Here is a 26,078-nt window from a genome sequence, read left to right as displayed (position 1 = left end):
CGCCGCTTCCAGCTCCATCACCGCGGCCGAGCGACGACTACGATCCCTTTTGGTAAAGGGAGGGGGTAGACCGGACAGTCACGCACGCCGCCTGATCAAGCACACCTTTCGACTGCTTGTGCCTGTGCAGCGTAACAACATCATCAACAGCGACAACATCAACCCATTTCTAGTCAAACACCATCCAACCGTTCCGAGCGCCAGAGAGCACTTGTCGAGCAATTTGCTCACTCGTGCACTTCGGCGACGCTTTGCCAACGTAACGGTCGTACACCCAACAGATTCCACGCCCTATCATCAAGCACCAATCACCCAACTTCATCCATCCTTCCCCAAGACCTTACCCACACCACCTGACGTAGCGGCTTCCGAGCGCCAGAGGACACGTGTAGAGCAATTGCTCACTCGTGCACTCCGGCGACGTTTTGCCAATGCAACGGTGGTGTGGCCGCCTGTCCATTCCCTCTGATTTCCCTCTCGTCTCCCAACACATCGGCAAGCCGCGCGCCTACTGCGAATGGCTTGAAGGTGAACCTCGCCAGCGTCGTAGTGCGACGGCTTGCCGATGTTGTTGGGCGTGAGAGCGGAGACTTGGGCGTGGCGGTGGAACTGGTCGTAAGGAAGGGTGGTGAAGGGAAGGTGAGAGGTCAAGGGCTGTGGTTTCTACGTGTACGCGGATGGTGATTGACGGGTTTGTTGTTGTCGCTTGTGGCTGTCTGGAAGAGAATGGAGCATATAAAAGAGTCGGCATTTTTTGAGAGTTTACATATTCACACACACGGGCATCACATCATTACAGCGGACGCGCTTCATCAGCCTACGGGCACCGGGGGGACGCCCCTATCATCACAGTCTACGGGCTTTAAAACAGCCTACGGGCAAGGGAGGGGGGATGGCACACAGCCTTCGGGCATTCACTAGTCGACGGACTATAAACGTGGGGGAAGAGAGAGAAGAACATACAGGCGGACGCGCCACTCCGTCTTCGGACGTTGAGTTTGCCTCCGGGCAGGTGGACGCACCACGGCGGACGCGCCAATCAGCCTACGGGCACATCAGCCTACGGGCAGGCGGACGCGCCATTTTGCAGCAGCCCACGGGCCTGCGGGGACGTTCAGCATGGGGGTTGTTGGAGGAACTGGACATTGGTGTGGAGGAAAGGGCATGGGCTCGTGATCCATGTGCGCAGCTCGTGGTCTGCGCGCGGCAATCTCATCACGGCCAGGCGGAGGGCTTTGCTTGCTCGTCGCTTTTGGGGACGTTCGGGGCCGATGGCTCGTGGCGTTGATTGGGGACGTTGAGAGGTGTTCTTTTTCTGTTGCTTTTCCTTGCTGTTCTGCTTTCTGCTTTCTGATTTTGCGGGTGCGGTCTCTGCTTTTTGTTTTGTTGTTGCTTTTCCTTTGGTTTCTGCTTTTCTGCTTTAATTTTGCTTTCTGTTTTTGCTTTGTGGTTTATTATTACCAGCGCCAAAGAGGGCGATATCCGCTGTCGAGAAGTCATCATCAGTACGGCTCGGACGGCTGGGTTTACAAAAGTCTGCAGTGCTTCTTCTTTTTATCATTATCACGGCAAGCAGGACTTGGAGTTGGTGCGATCGAAGGAGTATCAGAGTTCCGGAGTGTCGGAGGATTGGATGACCGGAGTCATGTATATAGTCTGGAGGCACGACAGGTCAAAAGTACCGGTGCTTCTTCCACTGGCGTTCAGGAGTTTCTGTCTGCCCTTATTGTCGGATACCCAGAATGAAGCCCTGAATTGCTAAAGCTCGCTGGATGTCCCAAGGACTGTGTGCATCTGAAACATTCAACCCACATGAGCCACCTTGAAGCCGCTTGATCGGTTAGACGGAAGCTTCCTGCCTTCCGAACATGCGTCGAGGATACGATCGTCCGTAAAGAGATCTTGCGAGGTTTCGAAAAAGATTGAACAACTACAGCCTCGAGAGCCAATGGAGAGACGATGATAAAAATGCTCGCTTCATGGCTGAGCAGCGGATGATTGAGAGCAAGCAAAGGAGTTCGTAATTCTCTATGGAGGCAGTGTTGACTTTGGAACACACTTCACATTTGTGGCTCAAGCAGCCAACATGCCCAAGCGAAACTGCAATTTAAAACTTCCACGAAAGATCAAGCAGTAGGAACACAAGCTATAGCTCGTAAAAGACACAGAATGGCCTTTCATGTTCATGAGGTTGGCAGTCAGGGATCGATTTCGACTTTGTCTCCTGCGGCTTTAATGACAGACAAGGAGGAGGAAAGTAGCAAACTTGTATGATCAGAAGTGATGAAATATCTGGGAATCAGAGTAGCCATTGCAAATTCCGAGAGTGGCGCTCATGCGCACTGATTATCGCACTCTCGAAGCCCCTGAAAAGGGGAGCAACGCCTGAGATTATGGTGAACATGGCTCAACTGCTTGAATGTCCACTGGTATCATACTTCTGGCAACGAAGGAGGCTTTTGACCGTTTTTACGCAAAAAGGATCGGACAAGCGGACGTGACTGAGGAAGTCTGGTTCCTGTCGATTTAGCAATGGAACTTCTTGCTGCAACTAGCCGGTATGAGGTCGGCAAAAGACAAAGCCTTTGCTTTTGTTTGCTTCTTGGTGCTGGTTCTTGTCGTTGTTGGTCGTGGGTTGGAAAGGAATGTGGGATGATTCGACTATTCCTAATGCGGCCAAGGGGGTTGAAGTCGATGGATTGGTTCTGGGAAAGCAAGTTGCGCACGATGGTGTGTTTGGTCTTTCGTGTTGAAAAAGACAAGCGTAGAAAATTAGAAATGAAGACTTGAGAAGCAAGATCGATCAGTGACTTGTCTCGAAAAATGGGTGATCTTAGTTGTCGCCCTCCGTGGCGCGAAATCAAGCCGTCAGCGTTGCCCTGCATACCAGCGTGCCATGCTCCGGTGGAAGAAAGCGTTCTGAAGATAATCCCTGCCTTTGAAGAGGGACGAGAAATAAAAGGTCTGATTTTGGTTGTTGATCTGTATTCATGGTAGTCTCGGGTAAAATCGGGACGAATTTCTGTTCGCGAACTCGAAAGTAAATACCATTCCCCTGCTCGGGGAGGCCTGTACAAAAAACCAACCTATCAAATCATCTTAAATGCAGCGCCAAAAACCCACCCAATCTATATTTGCCTAAGCCTTTGCAGTCCAGACCCTCTTGACAGCCTCGGTAACGCCAACGTCGTTTGACTCGAATTCGTACAGGCCGTAGGCGACGAGAAGCGTGAATCCCCTCAGGATCCACGTCAAGGCCGCGCGCACGCCCGGCACGCGCTTCTTGGGGAAGTAGTCGACGATGCAAGCCCTGCTACGGTTAGCCAAAGCGCTTTCCCAGGTATCTCCAGGTACCATACTCGAAGCCGATGTGGGAGTGGATCACGAGCAAGCTGCAGAGTATCGCGTCCGAGACGGGGTTCAGCGAGCCGGCAGCAAAGGGAGCGACGGTAAGAGGGACAAGGGCAGCAGAAACGAGTCTGGGACTTGGTCAGCTATGTCGCAACGCCGCGCAGCGAATATCGCACCTCTCAAAAGTCCAGTGGTAGCTGCCGTGGGAGGGGGAGGGTTCTGGCACAGGCGCGGGGTCGTTGGTGGTACCCTCGACTCTTTGAGGCAGAGGAGGGAGAATGGCCCGGGTGGCAGAGGCGTGGAACGGCCTCAGAGAAGGCAGAGCACTGCGAACAAATGCGCTCTGGACTGGCTTCTGGACGAGCGGCTTGGAGGTTCTGAAAGCAACGGCGGCAGCAGAGGCCTTGGTGGAGACGATGCGCTGGGTGGGGACAGCGGTGCAGGCGCGCAGGGTGGGACGGAAGATGGAGGCCATTGTGAGTCGCTTGGGGAATGGTGGTGAGCGAAGGAGAAGTGGTTGTAGGACGTGAAGTGAAGCATTGCCTCGGATAGCGGGACGGGCGTTGATCGGCTTACGCTCCCAAAACCATGTCGTCGCTCATTGGCTAGCCGGGACCTGGCGCCGTAGAACCTTTCGAACGTCGCAACAGTCTACACCACAACTCTATCACCAACCTCCGACCACCCGCATCCCTCCCATTCTCCCCGCAACTAGTCGCCATGGCTTCCCGGCGGTTGGCGTTCAACCTTCATCAGGCGATGCGCAGCCGCGCCGCCATCAACAGCGTCAGGTCGCCCATCACAAGAGGCCTGGCCACTCCCGTCTCCCACGGTGCAAAGACTGAGACGACGACCCTGAGCAACGGCTTCACGGTATGCGATATTCTCGGCAAACGCTTGGGCAACAATTGATTCGATTGATGGCAGATTGCGACGGAGCACTCGCCCTGGGCTCAGACTTCGACCGTTGGTGTTTGGATCGACGCCGGCAGCCGCGCCGAGACGGACAAGACCAATGGCACCGCGCACTTCTTGGAGCACCTTGCCTTCAAGGTATGGACAAGTCTGAGGATTAGCTTTGGAAGATGCTAAGGCAGGCAACAGGGCACGCAAAAGCGCACCCAGCAGCAGCTGGAGCTCGAGATTGAGAACATGGGTGGCCACCTCAACGCATACACCGCGGTAGGTATCAGTCAAAAAATTCTGCCGCTAGGTCTAATAAGCAACAGCGTGAGAGCACCGTCTACTACGCCAAGTCCTTCAACTCCGACGTCCCCAACACCGTCGACATCCTTGCCGACATTCTGCAAAACTCCAAGCTCGAGAAGTCTGCCATTGAGCGCGAGCGCGATGTCATCATCCGCGAGGGCGAGGAGGTTGACAAGCAGATTGAGGAGGTCGTTTTCGACCACCTGCACGCCACCGCTTACCAGGGTCAGCCCCTCGGCCGGACGATTCTTGGACCCCGCGAGAACATCCTGAGCATCCAGCGCGAGGACCTCGAGAACTACATCAAGACCAACTACACCGCTGACCGCATGGTCCTCGTTGGTGCTGGTGGTGTTCCCCACGAGAAGCTCGTCGAGCTCGCTGAGAAGCACTTTGCCAATCTTCCTCCCGAGACCCCCGCCGCGTACCGTTCGACCGCCGTCGCCCAGAAGCAGAAGCCCGACTTCATCGGCTCCGAGGTCAGGATCCGTGACGACACCATGTCCACCGCTCACATTGCCATCGCCGCCGAGGGTGTGAGCTGGAAGGACGACGACTACTTCACTGCTCTCGTTGCCCAGGCCATTGTTGGCAACTGGGACCGCGCCATGGGCAGCTCCCCCTACCTTGGCAGCAAGCTCAGCACCTTTGTCCACAACAACAACCTGGCCAACAGCTTCATGAGCTTCTCCACCAGCTACAGCGACACTGGGTAAGATCTTTCCGCGCCACATTGAAATGGGGGCCTAACGTAACTACAGTCTCTGGGGTATCTACCTCGTCTCCGACGCCGCCACCCGCCTCGACGACCTCGTCCACTTCACCCTCCGCGAATGGTCCCGCCTGTCTCTGAACGTCACCGAGGCCGAGACGGAGCGCGCCAAGGCGCAGCTCAAGGCCTCGATCCTCCTGTCGCTCGACGGCACCACGACCACGGCCGAGGACATTGGCCGCCAGATCATCACCACCGGCCGCCGTCTGACGCCCGAGGAGGTCGAGCGCGTCATCAGCCAGATCACGGAGAAGGACGTCATGGAGTTTGCCCAGAACAAGCTGTGGGACAAGGACATTGCCATCAGCGCCGTCGGCCGCATCGAGGGTCTGCTCGACTACGCCCGCATCAGGGGCGACATGACCAGGATGCTGTCGTAAGCTTTGTCTCCCAGGGGCTAGTAGAAATTTAGAGAATGTGTGGAATTGAAAGTCGTGGTGGGGGTTTGGTTTCTTGAGCGTGCCCGGTGTACTCCTACTACATTATTTGCGTGGATATAGAGAAAGGTCATCATGGTGTACACTTTAGCCCTTTAGTTTCCCTTGCTGTAAAAAAAATTTCCCTTGAGATGCCTGCTTGATTTCGGTTGACCCCCTGCACCACCATCTTTCCGACTCTTCCCGAAACTAGACCGAGTGGGATCGGGAGGGGCTGGAGAGAGAAGGGGAGGGGGGCCAAAAACGGTCATGGGAATCGGCGTGTGTTCTGGGACAGCACAGGAGAAAAAGAGGGTGATTGAGTGCACGTGTGGCTGGCTGAAGCGTGGGATACCCGTCGCCAGGAGGCCGCAAAATGAATGCTCTTTCGCTTTCTACCTTACACAGCCTCGAATCGTCTGTGCGTTGCTAGCTGTGACGTCTTCTGGTAGCTACCTACCTATTGAAAGCCGGGTGGGTGTTCACGCAATAGGTGCGCTGAGGGCGGGCGGCTGGGGCAGGCGGGCAGCGACGAGATGGAGATTTGGATCTTTTTCGAGACACTTGCAGTAGATACATGGACGCACGTGTGGAGTACATAGCCACTACTTATGCGCGATGCAGGCATATCAGCTTTCCATATTGCGAGCCATTGCTTAGTTCTTTGTTCTCCGCCACTCATCAACAACAAAGACGAACTGGGCACCTTTGGTTCGCGGGAAGCATTGTGCAGCAGCAGCAATTTGTGCTCCAAACCTGAAAAGATGTTGCAACCAACTTGATGATCAATGCATTGACGTCATATCTCTTGTAGCTACTAGCATGAACGCATCAAAAGAAGAATCCTCGAGCGACTTCGTATTGTTGGGGGGAAATGGAGAATAGCGGAGAGAGGAGAGTAGGAGGGGTCGTGGTCGTTTGGTATGTGGAGGAAGAGAAGCTTAGTTTTGCTCGCCGCCTTGGCTCTTGGTGAGCTCCTCGCTGTTGTGCGAAGGGACGGGTGTTAGCTTCATGGTCGGTCAAACGGATGAGGATAGAGGGCAACAACGTACATGTGCTTGTCCAGCTCGTCGAGGTGCTTCCTCTGGCTGGCAATCTTCTCCCTGAGCTCCAGCAGCCTGGCGTCGCGGTGGTCAGATACGGCATTGTCGCGGGTGAATGCTGTGGTTGGTAGACTCACTTCCTCTTCTCTTCCTGGCGGATCCAGAGCTCCTCCTGCGCGGCCTCGCGCTTGGTGAAGGCGTCTCTGAGATGGGCGTTAGCTCTGAGCCCAATGCTTCTGTTGTCGCAATTGAGGTCCGTTTGGGATGGACGGATGGATGGACGGCTTACCCAGCCTTCTCGCCGCCAGACCTGGGGGCGCCCGCGTCGCCGGCAGCCATGGCACGGACGGTGGTGGAGAAAGGACGGGCGGCCGCAGGGGCCCTGAAGGCAGCGCGAGCGATGGAGGTGCGGAACATGATGGGTGGAGTTGGAAGGAGATTTGACAAGGTGGTGAGTTTTGAAAACTACTATGAGGTGGTGATGATGACGAGACTTGGTTGTTGCGTGGTGGAGTTAAGTAGGCTCGGCAGGAAGCTTCCTGGCCCCCCCGGAGCTCAATTGCTTCCTGGCCAATGGCGTCACCGTGGGGGCAGCAGTGGAATCACGTGCGTCAGGCTGGTCACCTCAGGTCTCCATGTCGTCTGCCTGGACATGTCGGTCTGGAGACATGGGGAAAAATACGAATTGCACATGTTTAAGCCCTTGTTGTTGGTGGTCGTCACGATACAGAAACAATGGATGCCCGTAGACCATGTCCCGTTCTGGCTGCTTGACGACCAGTGCCCGCGGTGCGCAGCAACGGAGGTCCTTTATGAAGACTTTTCAGGAACAGGAGCTTTTGCGCCCAACTGGAGTCGAAATTGGCAATAGAGATCGACGCCATGGGGAGTGTGAGCCGTCCAGTGAGTGTCGTTACCTTGCTACCTAGCAGCGGCAGAGGCACGTGATCGGCATTCTTCCCCTGAGACGAAGCACAAGTGCCGGTTGGGGAGACGCAGTCTGTCGTCGGGTGTGCCTGCTGTGCCTGCAGACTAAGCTTAGGTTTTGGCTTTGGGACAGCCCAAAGTCTAATGGCCGGCAGACCGACGCGAGCACTGGAGCTAGGAGTAGCAGCTCTGAGGTGGTGCGTGGTAAGGCAAGGTAGGCCATGATGCTGGGCTGCCGGAGGTTGCGGCTCTCCACATTGGGGTGGCAGCCAGACGAGGCCAGCAACAGCACGGCGACGGCAAGCCAGGTGCATTGGCAAGAGTCATGTACACATTGCTCTCTCCAGGTGAATGGCTCACTCCTTCTTGATGTTGCGTCGTCGTACATGTCCCTGTAGGCGGTGAATTACGTGTCTTAATAAGCGAGCCGACCGACCGCGACCTCTGACTTCCTCGAGCCCAACTCTGCCAAATCAACAAACACCACTCACCCCTCGCCGGCTACAACTCATCTCCCCACCCTCTGAGTCGCCCCAAGCTCTATTGCTCCAGCTTCCAGCTTCCAACGCTTCCCTTGATTCGCCTTCCCTTCAATCTCTGTCACGACTTCTATCAGGTGAGAGACACTCCCCCGTCCGTCCGTCATCCTTTCAGCCTCCTGGATACCGCCCTCCCAACGGGCCGCCTGCCATCGATCGTGTCGACAATGCTCTGCCGCTGGCCATTACGGCCTGCGTGCGACTGCTCCGCCGACGTTGATGGCGCCGCCGCGTTGCGCGCTGCTTCTGCCCCACGTGTCAATACAACTCCTTACGACGCCCCCTTCCTCGAGGCCGACCGCACGCCTGCCGACGACGCGATTCATATCTGCCATCACATCAGCCTCGTCCAAACCCGACCGCTCGCTGGCAGCCTGTCGATGCAATTTGCGGCACTTTCCAACCCTTATCGCGTCGCGACCGTGGGCCTCCTGCCCCGCCTTGTCCGTTGACACCTGCCACGGCCCCCGCAGCCCATCAACGTCGCATCGGACCCTGTTTTTCATCATCACCATTGCACTGAACCAGCACTGACATTTTGCGACTCGCAGAAAACAAACTTTCACAATGGGTTACGAGGACTCTGTGTACCTGGCCAAGCTCGCCGAGCAGGCCGAGCGTTACGAGGGTATGTCTGCCATAGTGGTCCCTCTCGCGGCCGACGCTGACTGTGCGCTCAGAAATGGTTGAGAACATGAAGGCTGTCGCCTCCGCAGACCAGGAGCTCACCGTCGAGGAGCGGAATCTCCTCTCCGTCGCCTACAAGAACGTCATCGGTGCGCGCCGTGCGTCCTGGAGGATCGTCACCTCGATCGAGCAGAAGGAGGAGTCCAAGGGCAACGAGAGCCAGGTTACTCTGATCAAGGAGTACCGCCAGAAGATCGAGAACGAGCTTGCCACCATCTGCGAGGACATCCTCAAGGTTCTGGATGACCACCTCATCAAGTCCGCCCAGAGCGGCGAGTCCAAGGTCTTCTACCACAAGATGTGAGTCAGCCCCGCATGCTCGTCGCGAACAAATGCTAAGATGGTCGCCATCACAGGAAGGGTGACTACCACCGCTACCTCGCCGAGTTCGCCATTGGCGACAAGCGCAAGACCTCTGCCGACAAGTCTCTCGACGCCTACAAGGCCGCCACCGAGGTTGCGCAGACCGACCTTGCTCCCACGCACCCCATCCGTCTTGGTCTCGCCCTGAACTTCTCCGTGTTCTACTACGAGATTCTCAACTCGCCCGACCAGGCCTGCCACCTGGCCAAGCAGGCTTTTGACGACGCCATTGCTGGTACGTTCACTTGATAATTGCGCGAAACGCGTGCTGACAATTTTGCAGAGCTCGACACCCTGAGCGAGGAGAGCTACAAGGACTCCACCCTCATCATGCAGCTCCTCCGTGACAACCTCGTAAGTAACCCTTGAACTCGTCGCGCAACACTCGTACTGACACACTCAGACTCTCTGGACCTCTTCCGAGGCCGAGCCCTCCGCCGAGGCACCCGAGGCCGCCAAGGAGGCTCCTGCGGAGACTACGGCCACCGAGGAGGAGGCCAAGCCCTCCGAGTAAACGCATCTACAATAACGGTTCGGTTCAGGCGTGGGGTTTGACGGTTGGGCATCTTGTTGGACGAGGACAAAAGCCGGACTGGGGAAAGCTATCCCCTGCATTCGGCGCAGAAGCGGGGCTTGGTCTTTTCTGCTAAAGATTTCGTTCAACCTGCTTAAACACTACTAGAAGTTTGCGATAACCCCCCTGGTCTTCCCTTTTTTTTTTTTCATTTCCTCTGGTTCTTCCAGCAAACCCCCTCTCACGGCCCCCCTTTTTCCCACACTACAATCACCCCCCAACTTTTTCTTGCCCCCACCCCCCCTTTTTTTATTAGTCGGTCGACAACTATCACAATCACGATGGCGCGTTCTGCTGCAGCTCTCAAATGGGTCGTAGACCTTTATGAATTCTCTCTTCCGAATGCAGAAAACCAACAACCAAAAATAAAGGACTCTTCATGACCCTATGTCCCTAGAAAAAAACAACTTGTTCTCCAACTCTTGCTTTGTCTGATGTGCTGTGCTTGTGATTGTTTTGTTTGTGGAGGTTGTGGTGATGTGATGGTGATGGTGATGGTGATGAGGGTGGCGTGTAGGTTGTCGTCATACCCTTTTTTGATGGTTACACTTGTCTTTAGTAGTAAGGGTAAGGTCGTTTTCACATGCCAACCGAAACAAGGGAGGGAGTAGTGGGAGGGAGTGAGGTAGGAGGGGCCAAAGAAGAAAATGGGCCATGTAGCTGGCTGCTTTGGGGTTGATGGATAAGAGTAGAGGACAGTGGTTGGTGGTAAGCTCTTTCAAGGTCTGGGCTACTACAGGGTTACGACATCTGCTCTTTTTGATATCCTTTTTTCCGGCTGCAGATGGCTGTATGCTGGAGGATGCTGGAGGATAATCGTAAGGAGGGAGGGAGGGACGGCGAGGACGGGAGAGAGAGAAGAAAAGAGAGAACATTTCGAGAAGCAACACGGAATGAAGGCGGAGGGAATTGAGTGTTTATTCGACGTCGTACGTGCTTAGTCGAGTGAGGTTGGGTTGGGTCATACATATTTGATTGCATTGCCCAAGAAAAGAGAAGAGAGGCAACGAGGGAGAAGAGCGGTGGAGCTGTTGTGTGTTTTGTGTTATGGCCTACATGGCCAGCCAGCAGTCAAGGAATCGCAAGGCAGACCGTAGACATGTAGACAGGCAGGCATTCCGGGCATAAGTATCCGAGCAAAAAACGGGGATTTGGGAAATGTGGTCCTGAAGTGAGTTGGTTTCAACTTTTGAGTCCATCCTTACCCCCTTTCTCAGCGGGAAATGGTGGCGGCGCTGAGCATTATCTACCTTCGTCAATGCTATCTTCCATCGAATACCACTTTTCGCGGGGGAGGTGGCGCAAGTACTGCAACGGGCAGGCAGACTGTCGAAAGCACGGCGGACAAACGACAAGTAGCAGCTCCGCGCCGTACAAGACCAAGAAGAACACACACACACACACACAGTACTTCAATTTCACCCCTTCATTCTTTCAGAAAATCAGATAGAGCCTCTTGAATTGACTGGCGAAGGTCAACTGGCGATGAAGGAGCCAGGAATCAGTCAGTGGAAGGACTACCTGGCTTTTATATCACTAATAGTGGACGAGCGTCTTCCCCTTCTGTCCACCGCCCACGCGTGACTGACTTGCTTCCCACGCTTCTGCCTTTACCGGTCTCTGCCCCTCTACCCCTGAGCACCTCAACCTGCCTATAAAAGCAGCCACCTCCTCGCCTGGATCGAAGATTTCAGCAGGACAATCACTAGCAACGCGCTAGGAGGTGGAAGAGTATAGCTCTTCGCCCATCTACTGTGGTTGTTGGTAGAAGAGTCTTTGAGAACCACTGTGTGTTGGGTTTTCGGCTCCGTCTGCAACAGAGAATCTATCCAGCTCCACATATATATATAGTGATGATGGTGTAACGGTAAGTAATACCATGAGCGGATAATGAAGCGCTCCCACACTATCCGATAGCAAAAGTGCCACCTAGATACCCTCCTCCCCAGAAGTTGAGAGCGAGGACGCAAAAAAAGCCAAGTAGGCAGCACCAAAAATCCCCACAAGCCCAGTCACGCCTTGCCCATTCATTTCCTCAAAGGAGGACAACAGTCTTGTGAGTTTTGAGTCGCATTATCTTGACTCCAGTCCCTCCACAGTCCTGGCAATCAGAATTCAGAACAAGGGGAAAGGGGTGGTGGGTTTTATACCCGCCTCTCTCACCGCCGCAACGACGCAACGCCGCCCAATCTGCCGCCTATAAAAGCAGCCATCTCCTTGCCTGGATCCAAACATCCTACGGAGCACTCACCGTGTGCCAGGCCGGCAGATGGATTCCATCAGCTCTTTGCCTACTCTGCGGTTGTTTGTGAAAAGCTATCCAGACAGCCGTACTGTGTTTCGGGCTTTTGTTGCTCTGTCTGACCAGTCGGTCTGTCTTTGCAGATTAATCTATCAAGCTCTTAGTACAGTGACGAGTTGGCGTAATGCTCCGCGATACCATGAGCAGCGGATAGTAAAGCGCTCCAGCACCATCCATCAACAAACGTGCTTCTGGTCCCCCTACCTAGAAACCAAGAGCAAAGACGCAAAGAAAGACAAGTCAGCCGCAACCCAAGTACCGATTTCGTTGCGCAAGCAGCACGAGGAGAACAGTGGTCCACTTTTTCCAACTTCAGTGTGCTCCTATCCCTCCACACCCCTGAGTCTGACATTCAAAAGTCAAAGCAAGACAAGGGAAAAGGCGTGGTTTTATACCTGGCTGGCTCTCCCCCCTCGCGACTGCCTGATGACTGACGCCTGATCTGGCACATGCGTATCGTCGAGGCTCAGGTGGACAGGAAGTCATGCGTGACTGCAGCCTGACTCCAAAATAGTCTCCTGACGCGCCTCCTGCCGGGCACTACTCCCCCCCTGAGCCAGCGCAGAGATGTCGAGTATATAAAGCCCTCTGCCCGCCGTTTTGGAGGCGATGAAGCACAGGGCGCAGCACCTGAAGTGGAAATTGTCCACGCAGGGGTCGACTGTGCGGCGGTCCTTTCGGAACGAAACCCAAACACACTGCGGTTTGTCTCCTGGATCGCAATAATGTCACTGTGTTCGCCGTCCTGGTTCCGCTCAGCCATTGCACACCCGGCCACTCTCCAATTTGTACCACAACGAAGGAGTAGAGTAGGACATGATGGCGTCAACCACCAACTCGCAATAACGTCAGACAACTCCTCCCTCCAGTGCTGCAACTGAATGCATCCATTGCCTTTTTGAGTCTATGTAGAGGAGGAGCTACCTTATCCCGATATGCATGCATGTGCATCCATCAAATCTTTCCTTGCCTTGCCTCCTTCCATTCTCTTTCTTCATGTTTGATATTTGATGTTTCGTATTTGGAGCCATCGAGATGACCACCCACGCACCTTCTTGCTTCCTTGCTCACTTGCAATCCATCATAACGCCATCTTTCCCATTTCATTTCAATTCAAAGTCGAACCCCCAGCAACCCACCAAAAACGAAAGAAAACTCACTCCCAGTCAAAAAAAGCAAACCAAAAGATCAAGAAACCCCCCACACACACCGCAGCAGTGCCGCATCCACAACCTAACCCACCCACCTCCTCGCACTCCTAAACATGCGCACCCATGGCCCCAACTCTCCCCACTTCTGCTCCGTCTTCTGAGCCTTCGGCTCCCAGCTGCCGACCGCGCCCAAGACGGTGCGCTCGGGATGCGGCATCATGGCGAGGACGCGGCCGTCGGGGGAGCGGACGCCGGCAATGGCGCCGGGCGAGCCGTTGGGGTTGAAGGGGTAGCGGCTGGTGGGGGCGCCGCGCGTGTCGACGTAGCGCAGCGCGACGAGGCCGAGCGACGCCAGCTGGTCGGCCGACGCCGTGGGCGATGGCGACGATGCAAACGACGCCCGGCCTTCGCCGTGCGCCACCACGATGGGCAGCCGGCTGCTGTGCATGCCGTGCAGGAAGACCGAGGGTGCCGAGGCGGCGACGTCGGAAGACGACGCGGTGGTGTTCTTGTGGCCGTCGTCGAGGATCTCGGTCATGCAGACGCGCGCCTCGTACTGCTCGCTGGCGTTGCGCTCGAAGCTGGGCCACACGGTGGCGCAGCCGGGGATCAGGTCCTTGAGGCGCGACAGGAACTGGCAGCCGTTGCAGACGCCCAGCGCAAACGTGTCGGGGCGCTGGAAGAAGGATTGGAACTCGTTGCGCGCGTCGCTGTGCAGCAGCACCGACTTGGCCCAACCCTGGCCGGCGCCCAGCACGTCGGCGTACGAGAAGCCGCCGCACGCTGCGAGGCCGACGAACGAGGCCAGCGAGACGCGGCCCGAGAGAATGTCCGTCATGTGCACGTCAATGGGCGAGAAGCCGGCGACGGAAAAGGCAAACGCCATTTCGGCCTGTCCATTGACACCTTCCTCGCGGAGAATGGCGACGCGCGGCTTGGCGGCAACCATGGAGGTGAGCGAGGTGGTGAAGGGGAGGATGTTGTCCGCGGGGTTGAAGGTCAGGTTGAAAGAGAGACCCGGGTCGGCGTCGTCGTCGATGTTCTCGTACTCCTCGTCGGCGCAGGCCGGGTTGTCGCGAAGGCGCTGCATGTGATGCGATGTTGCGGCCCACTGCTTCTGCAGGTCCTTTCTGCTCGCCTGGTAGACGACTTGAGCTGCGCGAGTAAAGACAAGGTCCTGCTTGTTGGCAGCAGGGACGCGTCCAATACGCTTGATCATGCCCGGGGGCGGACCGCAAGTGGCGAAGCACCTGTTGAACTCGATGAGATCCTTCTTCCTGACCTGGAAGACGGCGCCGAGCTCCTCGTTGAAGAGACCTTCAATCAGGTCCTTGGTGTCGCCGCTGCGGCAAATGTCGTCCAGCATGATCTCGAGGCCAGTGCGGCCAGCAAAAGCCATCTCAGCCAGGGTAGTAAAGAGACCACCGTCTGAGCGGTCGTGGTAGGCCAGGACAATGCCCGACTCGTGGAGCTGCTCGACGGCGTCGTAAAAGTCCTTCAAGTTGTCGGCATCACGGACGTCAGGAGCCTCGTCGCCAACCTGGCCAAACACTTGCGCAACGGCCGAGCCACCCATGGCCTTCTTGCCCTGAGCGAGGTCAACGTAGAGCAGCACCGTCTCGCCAACATCCTCGAAACGCTTGAGCTCCGGCGTCCAGGTGTTTTCAATGTCGTTGACGGGCGAAAAGGCCGAGATGATGAGCGAGAGGGGTGCCGTGACTTCCTTGGCCTCTTTGGTCTCCTGGTCCTGCCACTTCATCTTCATCGACATCGAGTCCTTGCCGACGGGGATGCTGACGCCCAGCTTGGGGCAGAGGTCCATACCAATAGCCTCAACGGCCTCGTACAGAGCCGAGCCCTCGCCAGGGTGGCCAGCAGCCGCCATCCAGTTGGCGGAGAGGCGGACCTGAGAAAGACGGTCAGGAACGCTGGCAGCGGCCAAGTTCATCAGAGACTCGGCAACAGCCATGCGTGCCGACGCAGCGGCAGAGATGAGAGCCAGGTTGGGCTTCTCGCCCATGGCCATGGCCTCACCCGTGCGGCAGCCCTGCATGAGCGAGGTTGCGGTGACGGAGACGTCAGCAACGGGAGTTTGCCACGGGCCGACCATCTGGTCGCGAACGGTGAGACCGCCGACAGTCCTGTCGCCGATGGTGATCAAAAACGACTTGGAGCCAACGGCAGGGAGAGCAAGCACCCTGGAGACGGCCTCCTGGAACAGGCCTTGCGGCTGGACATTCGGAGCGTAGATGCTCAGGCTGCTGTCAAAGCCGGGCAGCTTCAGCTTCCTCGAGTCGACAACCCTCGACATCTTGGGGGGCTTTCCAAACAGAATCGACATGGGCAGGTCAATGGGCTTGGGGTAGTCCTTGGAGTCGCGGTCCATGAGGATGAGCTGGTTGTTGTGCGATGACCTCTCGCCCGTGGCCGTTCCGACGACGGAGAAGCCGCAGCGCTCCCTCGTGCAAATCTTCTTGAACTGCTCCAGTCCCTCCGGCGCAACGGCCAAGACGTAGCGCTCTTGTGCCTCGCAGCACCAAATCTCAAGAGGGCTCATGCCCTTGTCGGCGCTGTCGACCTCGCGCAGCTCAAACGTCGCACCGAGACCAGAGTCGTGGACAAGCTCGGGAAGGGCGTTGGACAGACCACCGGCGCCAACGTCGTGGATGAAGCGGATGGGGTTCTGCGCGCCAAACGAGGTGCAAGTGTTGATGACTTCTTGGGCCCTCCGTTGGACCTCGGCGTTTCCACGCTGCACACTGGCAAAGTCGAGGTCGACGTTGCCTTCGCCGGATTGCACACTGGATGCAGCACCGCCGCCCAGTCCAATGAGCATGGCAGGGCCACCGAGCACAATCAGGTGAGCACCCGACGGGACAATCTCTGGGTCCTTGAGGGCATGCTGGGGACGAATGGTTCCAACACCGCCAGCAACCATGATGGGCTTGTGGTATCCACGAATCTCCGTCTCCTTGTCGCTGATGGGGAGCTTGGTGGTGAGCGTTCGGAAGTATCCAGTGGTGCAAGGACGTCCAAACTCGTTGTTAAAGGCAGCACTTCCAATGGGAGCCTCGAGCATAATGTCCAGGCTGCTAGCAATGTGGCCTGGCCTGCCCACCTGCAACTCCCACGGCTGCTCGAAACCGGGAATGTGCAGGTCCGAGACGCTAAAGCCGCAGAGACCCGCCTTTGGTTTCGAGCCACGGCCGACGGCGCCCTCGTCGCGAATCTCTCCACCAGAGCCAGTGGCCGCGCCCGGGTACGGCGAGACGGCCGTGGGGTGGTTGTGCGTTTCGACCTTGGCGAGGTAGTGGACTTGCTCGCGCGTCTGCACCCACTCGCCCGACGCGTTGTTGGGGCCCCAGTGGCTGGCGTTGAAGCCCTCCATGACGGCGGCATTGTCACTGTAGGCGCTGACCGTGTATTTGGGGTGCTGCTTGTGCGTGTTGCGGATCATGCCAAACAGGCTCATGGGCTTCTTGACGCCATCAATGGTCCAGTCGGCGTTGAAAATCTTGTGCCGGCAGTGCTCCGAGTTGACCTGCGCAAACATGAACAGCTCGACGTCAACCGGGCCTCGCTTCAAGTGCTCCGAGTATGCTTCCACCAGGTAGTCAATCTCCGCCGCGTCGAGCGCGAGGCCGAGCTCGCGGTTGGCCTTTTCCAGCGCTTCCCTGGGCGTGGAGCCATCGGCAGAGAGGTCGACGCTCGTCGCCGGCTTGGGCTCGCTCTCGGCAAAGGTGAAGTTGAGGTTGGGAGCGGTCCGGCTAATCGTCTGCGTCATGCGGTCGTAAAGGAGGTCGGCCTTGGGAATGTCTTTGTGGCCCAGACGGTGGTCTTCGGGGAAGGTTGCCGCAATCACCATGCCCCTCTCGATGCGCTTGACCACATTCTTGAGCCCACAGACGTGAGCAATTCCCGTGGCCTGCGAGCTCCATGGCGAAATGGTGCCGGGTCTGGGGCAGACGTAGAAGAGTGCCGTGTTCTTGTCGCGCGGCTCGGCGTTGCGGTTGAGGGCGTCGAGGATCGTCTGGTAGAGGTGGTCATCGGCAGCAGGCACGTCACCGTAGTGAAGCAGCTGCTCGACGATTCTGAGCTGCTGCTCCTGCAGCTCGGCGAGCGGGTTGACAAAGTGAAGCCATACGGCGCGAACTTCGGTGGCACCCAGCTCGCGCGCCAGCTTCGCGCAGCGGAATTGGGAAAATGCAGAGGAACCTGGGAGGACCAGGTAGGGATCTTGGGTCGCAGCCATGTCCAGGCGGCGACTTTGGCTTTGTCTGGCTGCTGCGGGCGGACGCGAAGCGGAGTGAGAGGTCACTGCATCGAAAAAGTTCGGAGAGGCGCGCCTGAAGGAGCAGAGTGTGCTGGCGGGGGCGGGGTTCGCCGAGCTCCGGCTCCGGCCCGTGCGGTCCGCAAGAGGCTGAAAAACACCAACAACTTTGGCTCCTCTTCAAAAACAATATAAAATCAGATATGAGATCTTCAAAACATACCGAGAGACCGACCAAGCCAAAACATCCCTCCGACCACTCGAAGCAAACGCGTTCCACTCGCCAACTTTGGAACCAAAATCGACCAATCAGAGTGACGTAAATGCTACTGCCAGGGGCACAATGTTTCTTGAGTAACGTCAGATAGCTGGAGCTAGCATGTGAGCCCTCGCCTCGCAAGGCACGTCACATACGCTCGAAAACATGTGCCAGCGTCAGAATTTCTCGACCCTGGATCCAGCTACGATTGATGGAGATTTTGATTTTCCATTGATGTGCAAGTCTCGATGAATGTCCGAGGGAGTTGTCAGCCGTCGGTAAGCGCGGAGGACTGTACCTAAGCTGCAGCAGGAGTGGCACGCTCACACGCGGCGGCGGCGGCACCGAGGCAGGCAGGCAGGCAGGCAGGCAGGCAGGCAGGCAGGCAGGCAGGCAGTGAGATTGGAAATCTGTACAATTGCTCGGAGCCCAAACGACTATTGTACGTGCACAAACCGCCCGCGCGGAGCCATGATGATGATGATACATGTCGCACCCCTTGGCGTTTTCTGTTTGCCCTGCCTGGTTCTACTACTCTGGCCGCAAACATCCCTCACCACCACCGAGCCAACTTGCGTCCCATTCCCCCGTGACAATCCAGCCAAGCTCTACCGCAGCAGTAGCAGCTAGACGTCATTTGCACCCTTTCCTTGAGGCTCTACATGACGACAGCAACCGTGGTTGTTGGCCGCTTATGCGTCCTCGGGGTACAGCTTCTCCTTGAGGACGATGCCGAGCTCTTCCCGCAGGGGCTCCAGCTCCTTCAGGTACTCCTCGTACTGGCCCTTGTTCTCGACCTTGGACTTGATGCCTGTAGCCTTGTATCAGCCAATTGATTCGCGGGGTATTAAAAACGGCGCAAAAGAGGCATCCGGCACGGACGAATGCCGCCATTGCCTCGTGTAGAGCGACGCACCCTCGAAGATCCGGACAGCAGTGGGGAAGTCGTTGACGCGGCGGGCGGCCTTCAGGGCGGCGGTGATGACGGAGGGCGCGGGCACGAGATCGTACGCAAAGGCGTTGTTGAGGTTGCGCTGGACATCAATCGTCAGCCTCCATATCTATCTCGATACGTCCGTCGGCGCAGCCACGGCGCACGGGGACGCGGCGGCGGCGGCGGCACCCAAGGGAAAAGGAACCGGGGCGTACCTGAAGCTCAAAGGCATCCTGCACAGAGTCAAACTCCTTCTCGTACCTGTCAATCCCCCAGACGTCCATCAGTTGATCGGATCCTCGAGCGTTTTGGAGACGGAGAAGGAGGCTTTGCGTTCAATGGCACGTCTGCAACGCCGGCTTGAAGATTCTGTTGTGGTGCAGCGGCCGCCGGCCATTGGCGTCGCAAACGCCTCTCGAACCGGTCCTCTCGTACCTGGCAGTGAACTCCTCGAAGCTCTCCTCGTGGTGGTCCCCAGAGAAGCGGGGCACCGTGGTGGAAAAGGTCCTGGCGAAGCGCGAGCTCATGGGCGCCGCGGCAGCGCGAGCGCGGAAAACAGGAGCGCGGCGGGCCGCGAGGCGGAAGACGCTGGCGGCCATTTGCAGACTATTTATTCAAGCGGATCTGGAGCTGCGGGGAGGGCCGGGGAAACAGCGAGGTCGAAGGTTGTGTGATGCCGACGGAGCGGGTGGGATGCGTTGATTTGAGCTGGTTCAGAGCCAAGTGATGTACGTTGGTTGGTGGTCTGACGGATCCTTCCTTCGCCGAACGGCATGCCGGAATTTTGCCTGGTCGCCGGCCCCCAACGGCATCATCACGTGAAGAGAGGCATCATCGTTCATTCAATTGGCTCTGCACTCGCAACTCCCGCCAATGATTATGCATTATTTACCAGCACCCGCGGCCTTTTGTCCGCCTTCCGCTCGTCCTTGCTATACACGAATCTATGCATGCTACCTCAATTACAAAGTAGTAGTACCCGTCATGTCCTTTCCTTGTCCGTCCCATCTTCTTGGGATGAATATAACCGCCCATCCTTCGTACAGTAGTTTGATGATGCCAGGCCTCTCAACCACCAGTCCCCAAGAAGAGCCAAAATGACAAGGAACCATATTGTTCGAGAGCCAGGGTCTGCGCCTTGTTCTCCATAACTCCCTCCCTTTCTAGACAACGCAACAGAACGCAACGAAGCCTCTTCAACCTTCTACGACTACCCAACAAATCTGCCAGGGTGGTCGCCCGCCAAATCGATGTGCTCCTATTTCAAGCTCATCTTCTAAAAAGACGCTCCTCGGCCATCGGGCCGACCAGCGATCTAGAAACGAATCTATGCCTTGCGAGACCGGGTGACGCGACCATTGTAGGGAGTCTCTGCTGCTGCGGGGGAAGAGTAGCCATTAGCCAGCGAGCTGGAAGCACCACTCAGACGGCGGCGGACAGCGCCAACCGTGGGGACCTTCTCGTCCTTCATCTCAATCAGAGCGCTCTTGGCACGGCCGCGAGTCTTGGGCACCGGCTTCTTGTACGTCGCAATGTAGAAGAGGATGAAGAGGACGAGGTAGGAGCTGAGGATGGCGATGCCCGAGAAGGCGGCAAACTCCTTGCCGGCGCAGTGGCCGGCGTTGGGGAGCCAGGGCCAGTAGGTCGACGTGAAGTAGGTCCAGGAAGCAAAGTAGACGAAACCTGTCATCATCAGCGGCTGCGCTCTTTCTTTTCTGCCGTCGCAATCTTACCAAGGTCAAGAACAAACTGAATGATTTGCATGATGGTGATGTACTTCTTCCACCAGATCCTGATGCCGCGAGCGCTCTGGAAGTAGTACCAGTACATGACGACATGGACACACAGGTTCAAGGTGATGGGGACCCAAGAAACGGCAGTCTGACCCATGAGCTGGGTGTAGCAAAGCAGGGCCGTGGCACCATGGTGGTAGGTGTGCAAAAATGCTGGTACACAATCAGCGGCAGTCCATCAATTGTCGACCAATGCACGTACTGAGAGGCTTCTTCTTGAGGAAAAGGAAGCAAGTGTCGATGAGCTCGAGGTACTTGGTCAAGTAGTTGAGCTGCGCAGCCAGTCAGCATTTTTCCGGCGCAGGTGCCCGAACAACACGAGACGACGCACGTAGTAAAGAATAACCAGCTTGTCGGTCCAACCGCCCTCGTAATCGCAAATGGCGTGGAAGACGCCGTTGCGCACCAGCGTGGGCAGAAGCTGCTCAACAAAGAGCGCCAGCAGGACCCCGCTGATGGCCGTCAGGTAAAAATTGTGAATCTTGAACAAGCCATTGAGCTTGAGCGGCTCCCGATTCCGCATCACCTCCCGGCCGCCAAAGATTATGAGGTAGTACGAGGCCAGAGTCGCGACGGTGGCCGTGACGGTCGACATGGGCGTCTCGCCGGCGACGAAGGTGAAGTCTTGCGGCTTGTAGCCCTTGACCGTCTCAAAGGCCTTTTCGAAAATGGGCCATAGAGCAATGCCAAAGGGGCGGTCGAGAGTCGGCAGGCCGACCTGGATCCAATCGGGCGACGACATGATATTTTTTTGGTGAGGAAGCGCGGACGAAGGCGGGAGGGAAGGGCGTAAACGTCAGGCTTGCTGTAGCGTCGTAGGAGTTCGCTAGCCAGCTGGGGGTGGTGTTTGCGCGCGGAGACGACACGGGCGCCGAGACGTTCCTTCTGCGGCAGGAATGACAGCACAGGGACTGGACGGGTCAGGTCGGGAGCAGAGTCAGGACTGCGAGCGAGGGTCAACAGAAATGGGCGACGGACGTGTGGTTGTTTAAGGGGTGTCTGGCGGAAATGAAATTGTGCCCGGGCAAGCTATGTCGTTTTTCCCCTGGCCAACAAAACTCGTGCTCTCATGGCCAGTGGTTCCGTCCGTCCAGTCCTGGGCTCCGTCGGCCGGCAGCGTCGGTTGAGCCGTTGAGCAACATGCCGCCTCCCGTCCGCTGCCCGCCTCGCCAGTACAGTGCCTAGCTTTCCACCACAGCCGCACCGCACCGCACCGCAGTCACTGGCGCCCATCAGCTGACGCGCTGACGACGATTCGGGCTCTGTACCTACAGCAGAAGAAGAAGATTGGCACTTGGCGACCAGGACCACCTCGGCGGCAGAACTCCCGTCCACGTCCCCTCACCGCCCAATAGTCGGCGCCAAGCGCTGCCATTGCCGAGCTACCCTGCGCTACCCTGCCCTTCCCTGCCTGGCTTTCCCTTTCCTTCGTCTACGTCCGCAAGCTCATGGAACCCAACGCCCTACCTAGGAGGACTTGGTCATCATCAGCCTAAATACCAATAATCCCAACTCCTCCAACAGTCACCGTGCCAGAAAAGGAGACAACTGCCCAATCACCGGCCGGCGCTGACATCACCTGCCGCTGGGTGGGTGTTTATCCATGTCGACTCGATCGATGCATCTGCGCATCTGCTCTGCACGCAAGAAGCTGAAAGATGGTGGGCGCGCCGCACGTGGTTAGCCAGCCGCATTACGCGTGCCTGTTTGCAGGTAGTTACATGGTGGTGGTCGAGGCTGACCGAGACTGAGACATTGCGTGTGCTGCTGCTTGGGGATCAGCGTGCAACAAACGAGATTGGTCCTGTCGCTGGGCGGACTCATTACCGCAGAGACAAGACAGTTCTCACACACCAAAAAAAAAAGCCAGACAGACGCTACGACTCTCATCTCGTCGGGTCGACGCGACGCTGGCAAAGCCAAGGGAGTACAAAATACGATAATGCAACTCTCTCGCCTGCTTGCCGGACTGCCTGCCTATCTAGGTACCTGAACGGTGCGCGCTGTGCTGCTGCGGAGGGGGCCAATCAGAATCAATTGCAACAAAAAAAAAAAAAAAAGAGACGACGTGACAGAAGAGCAAAAAGACAACCAACTTTCAGCCAGTAGTTCCCATCCAGCAATACCTATCCCCCCCGGCCAAACCCACACGCAAAGACAAACGACAACCATTAGAAGAACCCCTTCTTCCCGATCCCTCGCCCCTAAAATGACGTTTTGCTTCTGAAGAACCACGACAAGGGAGAAAAAGACGCCCCAGCTATCAGTCAACATTATGTGAAAAAACAAATGCCCTGAACCCATCTGAACTTGGACATCCAGAAGAGACCGAATCGATTCCTCGCCCGTGCTCGTTTCCGTGCTTCAGAAAGGATGCCGTTTGGGTCCTCGACGTCCTCGTATCGAGAGCCAAACATTGATGGATTGTGGATGCGTGACAGTCGAACCCGCTGGAGAAACGCAATGCTTGCGTCTAGGTCGGACTCGTGTCTGTCCAATGATGGAAAGGAAAAACCCCAGACGCCACTCTCAGCAACCCCGTAACACAAAGGAAATAATACAGCCTTCGTTCTTGTCTTCATCCCCCTCTTTTGGTGCTGTTGCTAGAGCCGGGTCGAGATCCGCTCGATGCAGCGGCAGTCGTGCCAGAAGACCCAGGCCGACTGCCGCTTCGATGTCGCCCTGGCCGCCGGCTATCGTCTGCGGACGTCGAGTGACGGTGGCGCCTCTGCTCGAAAAGGCCGCAGTTAGTTGGTCCACACCACCCGACGCGCCGCGACATGGCCAAATCACAGAGCCAGGCAATTCTGCCTTTCTTCCCTACAGGCGGTGTCTCGAGAAACGGAATGTTTTCTAAACTGTTCTAAAGGTGTATACAAAGTGGGGTGGATGAAGAATTGAACGCTCCCAAGAATGCATCGTGGACTATCAAGACAGACTAACGTACCGCGTAGTCTTTGGGCTTCCGCTCCCTGTTGGACATGGCGTCGTCCTGCAATCGCAGCGCTTCTAACCTCCTTTGACTGTCTTGGCTCAAAGGGTCAGAGTCATCGACATGCATTGGGGTAGCGCCTTTTGAACCGGTGGAGGGAAGGGGAAGTTTATCGTTCACCTTCCCCGTCTTCTTGGACGCAGCCAGTTCGGCGAGCTTGTCCCAACGCTGCTGCCTCGACTGCTGCTCCTTGCTGGCGTTTTGCTGCTTTTCGGCGTACTCGCGCGAGCACTCGTCAAACAGCTGCGGGTTGACTTCCATAAAGAGCTTCATGGCATTATAAACCATGCCGTGGATCGTCCTGGTTGCTGTTAGAAAAAAAACATCACTTGACAGGCAAAATCTACTCACCGGTTCCAGTGTCCCTTGGAGTTTTCGTAAAGCGGAGCAAACATAATGGGGAGAATGACTTCTACGTTATCGCTGACCAGGTTGCAGAAGTATTCGTTGTTCCAAAAGTAGAGCGCTCTCTCGGCAACCTATACTTTGTGAGCGTGCGTCCGGTTTGATCTGCGTTTCATCAAAACAAACCTGGAAGTGAGGACTGGCAACAGACTTGGCCAGCTGATTGAAAAGCGGTTCCTGGACCTTGGCAAACTCGGCCGGGTCCATGACCTCGAAAATATCCTCGACCTCGTTCAAGAACATGACCTCCTTGGTGCTGTTGACCTTGGGCCAGTAGCGGAGAAGACCCAAAACAACCTGCCAAGACGTTAGTGACGCGGGTGACAGTTGCGCCAAACGTGAACCTACCTCCTCTGTCAATGCCGCATCCTTTTCCAAAAACTGAACAATGCAGTAGGCCAACTGCGGATGATACATGCTGAGACTTTTGACCTTGTGCAGAGGAATGAGGACGCGCGTCAAGAAGAGCTTGTGCTCTTCCTTTAGTGGCAGCGCAAAACCGTTGATGATGGACCCCAAAATTTCCAAAAGCTCCGCGATGCCGTTGAACCGTTCCGTCTCGTAAATAAATTGGAAGAATACGTTGTTGATGGACCGCCGGATGTAGGATCTCAGGTTCAGGAATTTCCCGTATATTCTGTGCAGCGTGGTCTTGAGGAAATCGCGCTCGCGTGGGTCTTCAGAGTCGAATAGTTCGAGGAGCTGAATTGGTTAGCTTTTGATAGCAAGCTTCCGGCGCGCAAACATACCTGGAGCACGAAAGAATGATCAATGTACTGCTTGGCGATGTTGGTGTTGAAATCTTGACTTTCAATAAAGCGCAAGAAGAACTCGTACACGACCTGAATGTGCGGCCAAGCAACCTCGAGGACCGGCTCGTCTTCCTCGGGATCAAAGGCCTCGCCTTGCGGGTTCACGGGCGGAGGGATTGGACGGAAAAGATTCTTGGCAAACATTTCCACGACGCGGGGGTACATGCGCTCTGTAATGACTTGTCGGTTATTGGCGACGTAGTCCAGCAGCTCGTGGAGGGCAAGGCGCTTGATTTCCTTGGACTTCATGTCGCCGCTGGCATCGTTAAAATCGAAGATGATGTTGCATTGATCAATCTTTTGCATAAACAGCTCCTCGCGCTTGTTTGGAGCCACCTCGTGGAACCCGGGCAGCTTCTCCAGCTCCCGCTTGCTCTGATCCGAAATGTCGAAACGAGACGAGTGCTGGCGCTTGGGTGTCCTGATGCCCTCGGCAACGTCCTTTGGCGTTGTCTGCAGACGGTCGAAGAGCAAGGATTTGGTGCCGGCTTTGGGGGGCAAGAGGTCGCCGGGCATGGTCTCGGCAGCTCCAGGAGGAGGGACGTGCTAGAGTTGAATCCAGTCAGACGATTGAATGTTTTCGGGAAAAAGTGGTGGGCTAGTCTAGAAGCGCAGGGTGTTTAAGACATGGGGTACTTACAGGAGCGCTAGGACTGATGACAACACTCGGCGCCAACGGCTGGCCAGCGCGGGTTGGTGTGCCAGGGCCACCGCCGCTCATGCCATTATTGGTGGATCCCTGAGCCGCTTGCTGTCCGGCCATGTACTGCGATCCAGGCGCAAGAGAGTTGGGGGCGCCAGGCTGACCGGGCTGAGGAGGAGCAGCATTGCTGGCGGAGCCCGCATTGTCGCCTGCCCCGGGGAGAGGCTTGCTGCGCGGATCGATTGGCAGCTGGGTTGTCGACGAAGTAGGTGTTGCGTGGGCGGAGCCGGCAGGGGAGTGTGTGCCGGAGCCGCCGTGCGAGGGAGATGCGGTGCCGGTCTGGTCTTTTTTCTTTGAGGATGACTTTGAATCGTGGGCACGTAGCTTGTCGGACTGGCAGCGGGAGACGTCAGCCGGGGCAGATGGGAGCGAGAGAGGTGCAACGAGGGAGGGGAGGTGGAATTGGCAACTTACCACTCTCTGACGGAAGCCTTTCATGGCTGAATGTTGCGCAGGTGCGCGAGTGAAGGCGAGGTTGTTCCAAGGATGTCAGCGGACGAGGAGCAGACGTATGGAGCAGAAGCCCTGGCAAATGTCAAAGGACTCGGAGCCCGACGCAGATGGTGGACGGGGGGG

General features: G+C 56.6%; 10 protein-coding genes across 10 annotated transcripts; 3 read left to right on the top strand and 7 right to left on the bottom strand.

The window, feature by feature from the left end:
* Window positions 1-3,138: 3,138 nt before the first annotated feature.
* BKA78DRAFT_332853 (CybS-domain-containing protein) lies at window positions 3,139-3,826 on the bottom strand (the record flags this gene model as incomplete). The annotated part of the gene is made up of 3 exons (XM_066890023.1): window positions 3,139-3,310; window positions 3,360-3,479; window positions 3,528-3,826. 3 exons carry the CDS (start codon window positions 3,824-3,826, stop codon window positions 3,139-3,141), a joined length of 591 nt encoding a protein of 196 aa, XP_066740966.1.
* Window positions 3,827-4,071: 245 nt separating this feature from the next.
* On the top strand, window positions 4,072-5,712 carry BKA78DRAFT_355266 (Metalloenzyme, LuxS/M16 peptidase-like protein; the record flags this gene model as incomplete). The annotated part of the gene is made up of 5 exons (XM_066891878.1): window positions 4,072-4,224; window positions 4,279-4,404; window positions 4,456-4,533; window positions 4,581-5,272; window positions 5,322-5,712. The coding sequence occupies 5 exons, from the start codon at window positions 4,072-4,074 to the stop codon at window positions 5,710-5,712; spliced, it is 1,440 nt and encodes a 479-aa protein (XP_066740965.1).
* Window positions 5,713-6,689: 977 nt separating this feature from the next.
* Window positions 6,690-7,208, bottom strand: BKA78DRAFT_355265 (putative mitochondrial ATPase inhibitor; the record flags this gene model as incomplete). Its single annotated transcript, XM_066891877.1, has 4 exons — window positions 6,690-6,729; window positions 6,801-6,866; window positions 6,929-6,994; window positions 7,081-7,208. The coding sequence occupies 4 exons, from the start codon at window positions 7,206-7,208 to the stop codon at window positions 6,690-6,692; spliced, it is 300 nt and encodes a 99-aa protein (XP_066740964.1).
* A 302-nt stretch (window positions 7,209-7,510) lies between these two features.
* On the bottom strand, window positions 7,511-8,032 carry BKA78DRAFT_298088 (uncharacterized protein; the record flags this gene model as incomplete). Its single annotated transcript, XM_066886860.1, has 1 exon — window positions 7,511-8,032. One exon carries the CDS (start codon window positions 8,030-8,032, stop codon window positions 7,511-7,513), a length of 522 nt encoding a protein of 173 aa, XP_066740963.1.
* Window positions 8,033-8,824: 792 nt separating this feature from the next.
* Window positions 8,825-9,821, top strand: BKA78DRAFT_255804 (putative 14-3-3 family protein ArtA; the record flags this gene model as incomplete). The annotated part of the gene is made up of 5 exons (XM_066885030.1): window positions 8,825-8,885; window positions 8,938-9,244; window positions 9,301-9,542; window positions 9,591-9,661; window positions 9,711-9,821. 5 exons carry the CDS (start codon window positions 8,825-8,827, stop codon window positions 9,819-9,821), a joined length of 792 nt encoding a protein of 263 aa, XP_066740962.1.
* A 2,058-nt stretch (window positions 9,822-11,879) lies between these two features.
* Window positions 11,880-12,730, top strand: BKA78DRAFT_321360 (uncharacterized protein). The gene has a single exon (XM_066889019.1). It carries the CDS (start codon window positions 12,151-12,153, stop codon window positions 12,622-12,624), a length of 474 nt encoding a protein of 157 aa, XP_066740961.1. The 5' UTR covers window positions 11,880-12,150; the 3' UTR covers window positions 12,625-12,730.
* A 686-nt stretch (window positions 12,731-13,416) lies between these two features.
* BKA78DRAFT_332850 (phosphoribosylformylglycinamidine synthase) lies at window positions 13,417-17,586 on the bottom strand (the record flags this gene model as incomplete). The annotated part of the gene is made up of 1 exon (XM_066890022.1): window positions 13,417-17,586. One exon carries the CDS (start codon window positions 17,584-17,586, stop codon window positions 13,417-13,419), a length of 4,170 nt encoding a protein of 1,389 aa, XP_066740960.1.
* Window positions 17,587-18,210: 624 nt separating this feature from the next.
* Window positions 18,211-19,541, bottom strand: BKA78DRAFT_321353 (cytochrome c oxidase subunit VA-domain-containing protein). Its single transcript, XM_066889018.1, has 4 exons — window positions 19,233-19,541; window positions 19,013-19,058; window positions 18,780-18,897; window positions 18,211-18,674 (listed from the first exon to the last, which is right to left on the bottom strand). The coding sequence occupies exons 1-4, from the start codon at window positions 19,394-19,396 to the stop codon at window positions 18,556-18,558; spliced, it is 447 nt and encodes a 148-aa protein (XP_066740959.1). The 5' UTR covers window positions 19,397-19,541; the 3' UTR covers window positions 18,211-18,555.
* Window positions 19,542-20,011: 470 nt separating this feature from the next.
* On the bottom strand, window positions 20,012-21,475 carry BKA78DRAFT_183079 (elongation of fatty acids protein 3). The gene is made up of 4 exons (XM_066883448.1): window positions 20,922-21,475; window positions 20,793-20,862; window positions 20,531-20,743; window positions 20,012-20,480 (listed from the first exon to the last, which is right to left on the bottom strand). Exons 1-4 carry the CDS (start codon window positions 21,330-21,332, stop codon window positions 20,125-20,127), a joined length of 1,050 nt encoding a protein of 349 aa, XP_066740958.1. The 5' UTR covers window positions 21,333-21,475; the 3' UTR covers window positions 20,012-20,124.
* Window positions 21,476-23,528: 2,053 nt separating this feature from the next.
* BKA78DRAFT_255698 (phosphatase 2A regulatory B subunit-domain-containing protein) lies at window positions 23,529-25,940 on the bottom strand (the record flags this gene model as incomplete). Its single annotated transcript, XM_066885022.1, has 7 exons — window positions 23,529-23,883; window positions 23,934-24,061; window positions 24,114-24,284; window positions 24,336-24,689; window positions 24,737-25,345; window positions 25,440-25,835; window positions 25,917-25,940. 7 exons carry the CDS (start codon window positions 25,938-25,940, stop codon window positions 23,529-23,531), a joined length of 2,037 nt encoding a protein of 678 aa, XP_066740957.1.
* Between the last annotated feature and the right edge of the window lie 138 nt (window positions 25,941-26,078).

This window comes from Phyllosticta capitalensis (genome assembly GCF_038381095.1).
Source record: "Phyllosticta capitalensis strain CBS 128856 chromosome Unknown BKA78scaffold_9, whole genome shotgun sequence".
Classification (NCBI taxonomy): domain Eukaryota; kingdom Fungi; phylum Ascomycota; class Dothideomycetes; order Botryosphaeriales; family Phyllostictaceae; genus Phyllosticta; species Phyllosticta capitalensis.
The sequence above is the reverse complement of the archived record's forward strand: the minus strand, read 5'-3'. Positions and strand labels throughout refer to the sequence as shown.

What these genes read in the sequence shown, in the direction of transcription:
- BKA78DRAFT_321360 (XM_066889019.1), top strand. Translation starts at nt 12,151, where the DNA reads ATGGATTCCATCAGCTCTTTGCCTACTCTGCGGTTGTTTGTGAAAAGC.
- BKA78DRAFT_321353 (XM_066889018.1), bottom strand. Translation starts at nt 19,396, where the DNA reads ATGGCCGCCAGCGTCTTCCGCCTCGCGGCCCGCCGCGCTCCTGTTTTC. An exon ending in AGGATGCCTTTGAGCTTCAG is followed by an intron (nt 18,898 to 19,012) that starts GTACGCCCCGGT and finishes ATTGATGTCCAG; the next exon opens with CGCAACCTCAACAACGCCTT. An exon ending in TGCTGTCCGGATCTTCGAGG is followed by an intron (nt 18,675 to 18,779) that starts GTGCGTCGCTCT and finishes ACAAGGCTACAG; the next exon opens with GCATCAAGTCCAAGGTCGAG.
- BKA78DRAFT_183079 (XM_066883448.1), bottom strand. Translation starts at nt 21,332, where the DNA reads ATGTCGTCGCCCGATTGGATCCAGGTCGGCCTGCCGACTCTCGACCGC. An exon ending in CCTCAAGAAGAAGCCTCTCA is followed by an intron (nt 20,744 to 20,792) that starts GTACGTGCATTG and finishes ATTGTGTACCAG; the next exon opens with CATTTTTGCACACCTACCAC. An exon ending in TCAGTTTGTTCTTGACCTTG is followed by an intron (nt 20,481 to 20,530) that starts GTAAGATTGCGA and finishes TGATGATGACAG; the next exon opens with GTTTCGTCTACTTTGCTTCC.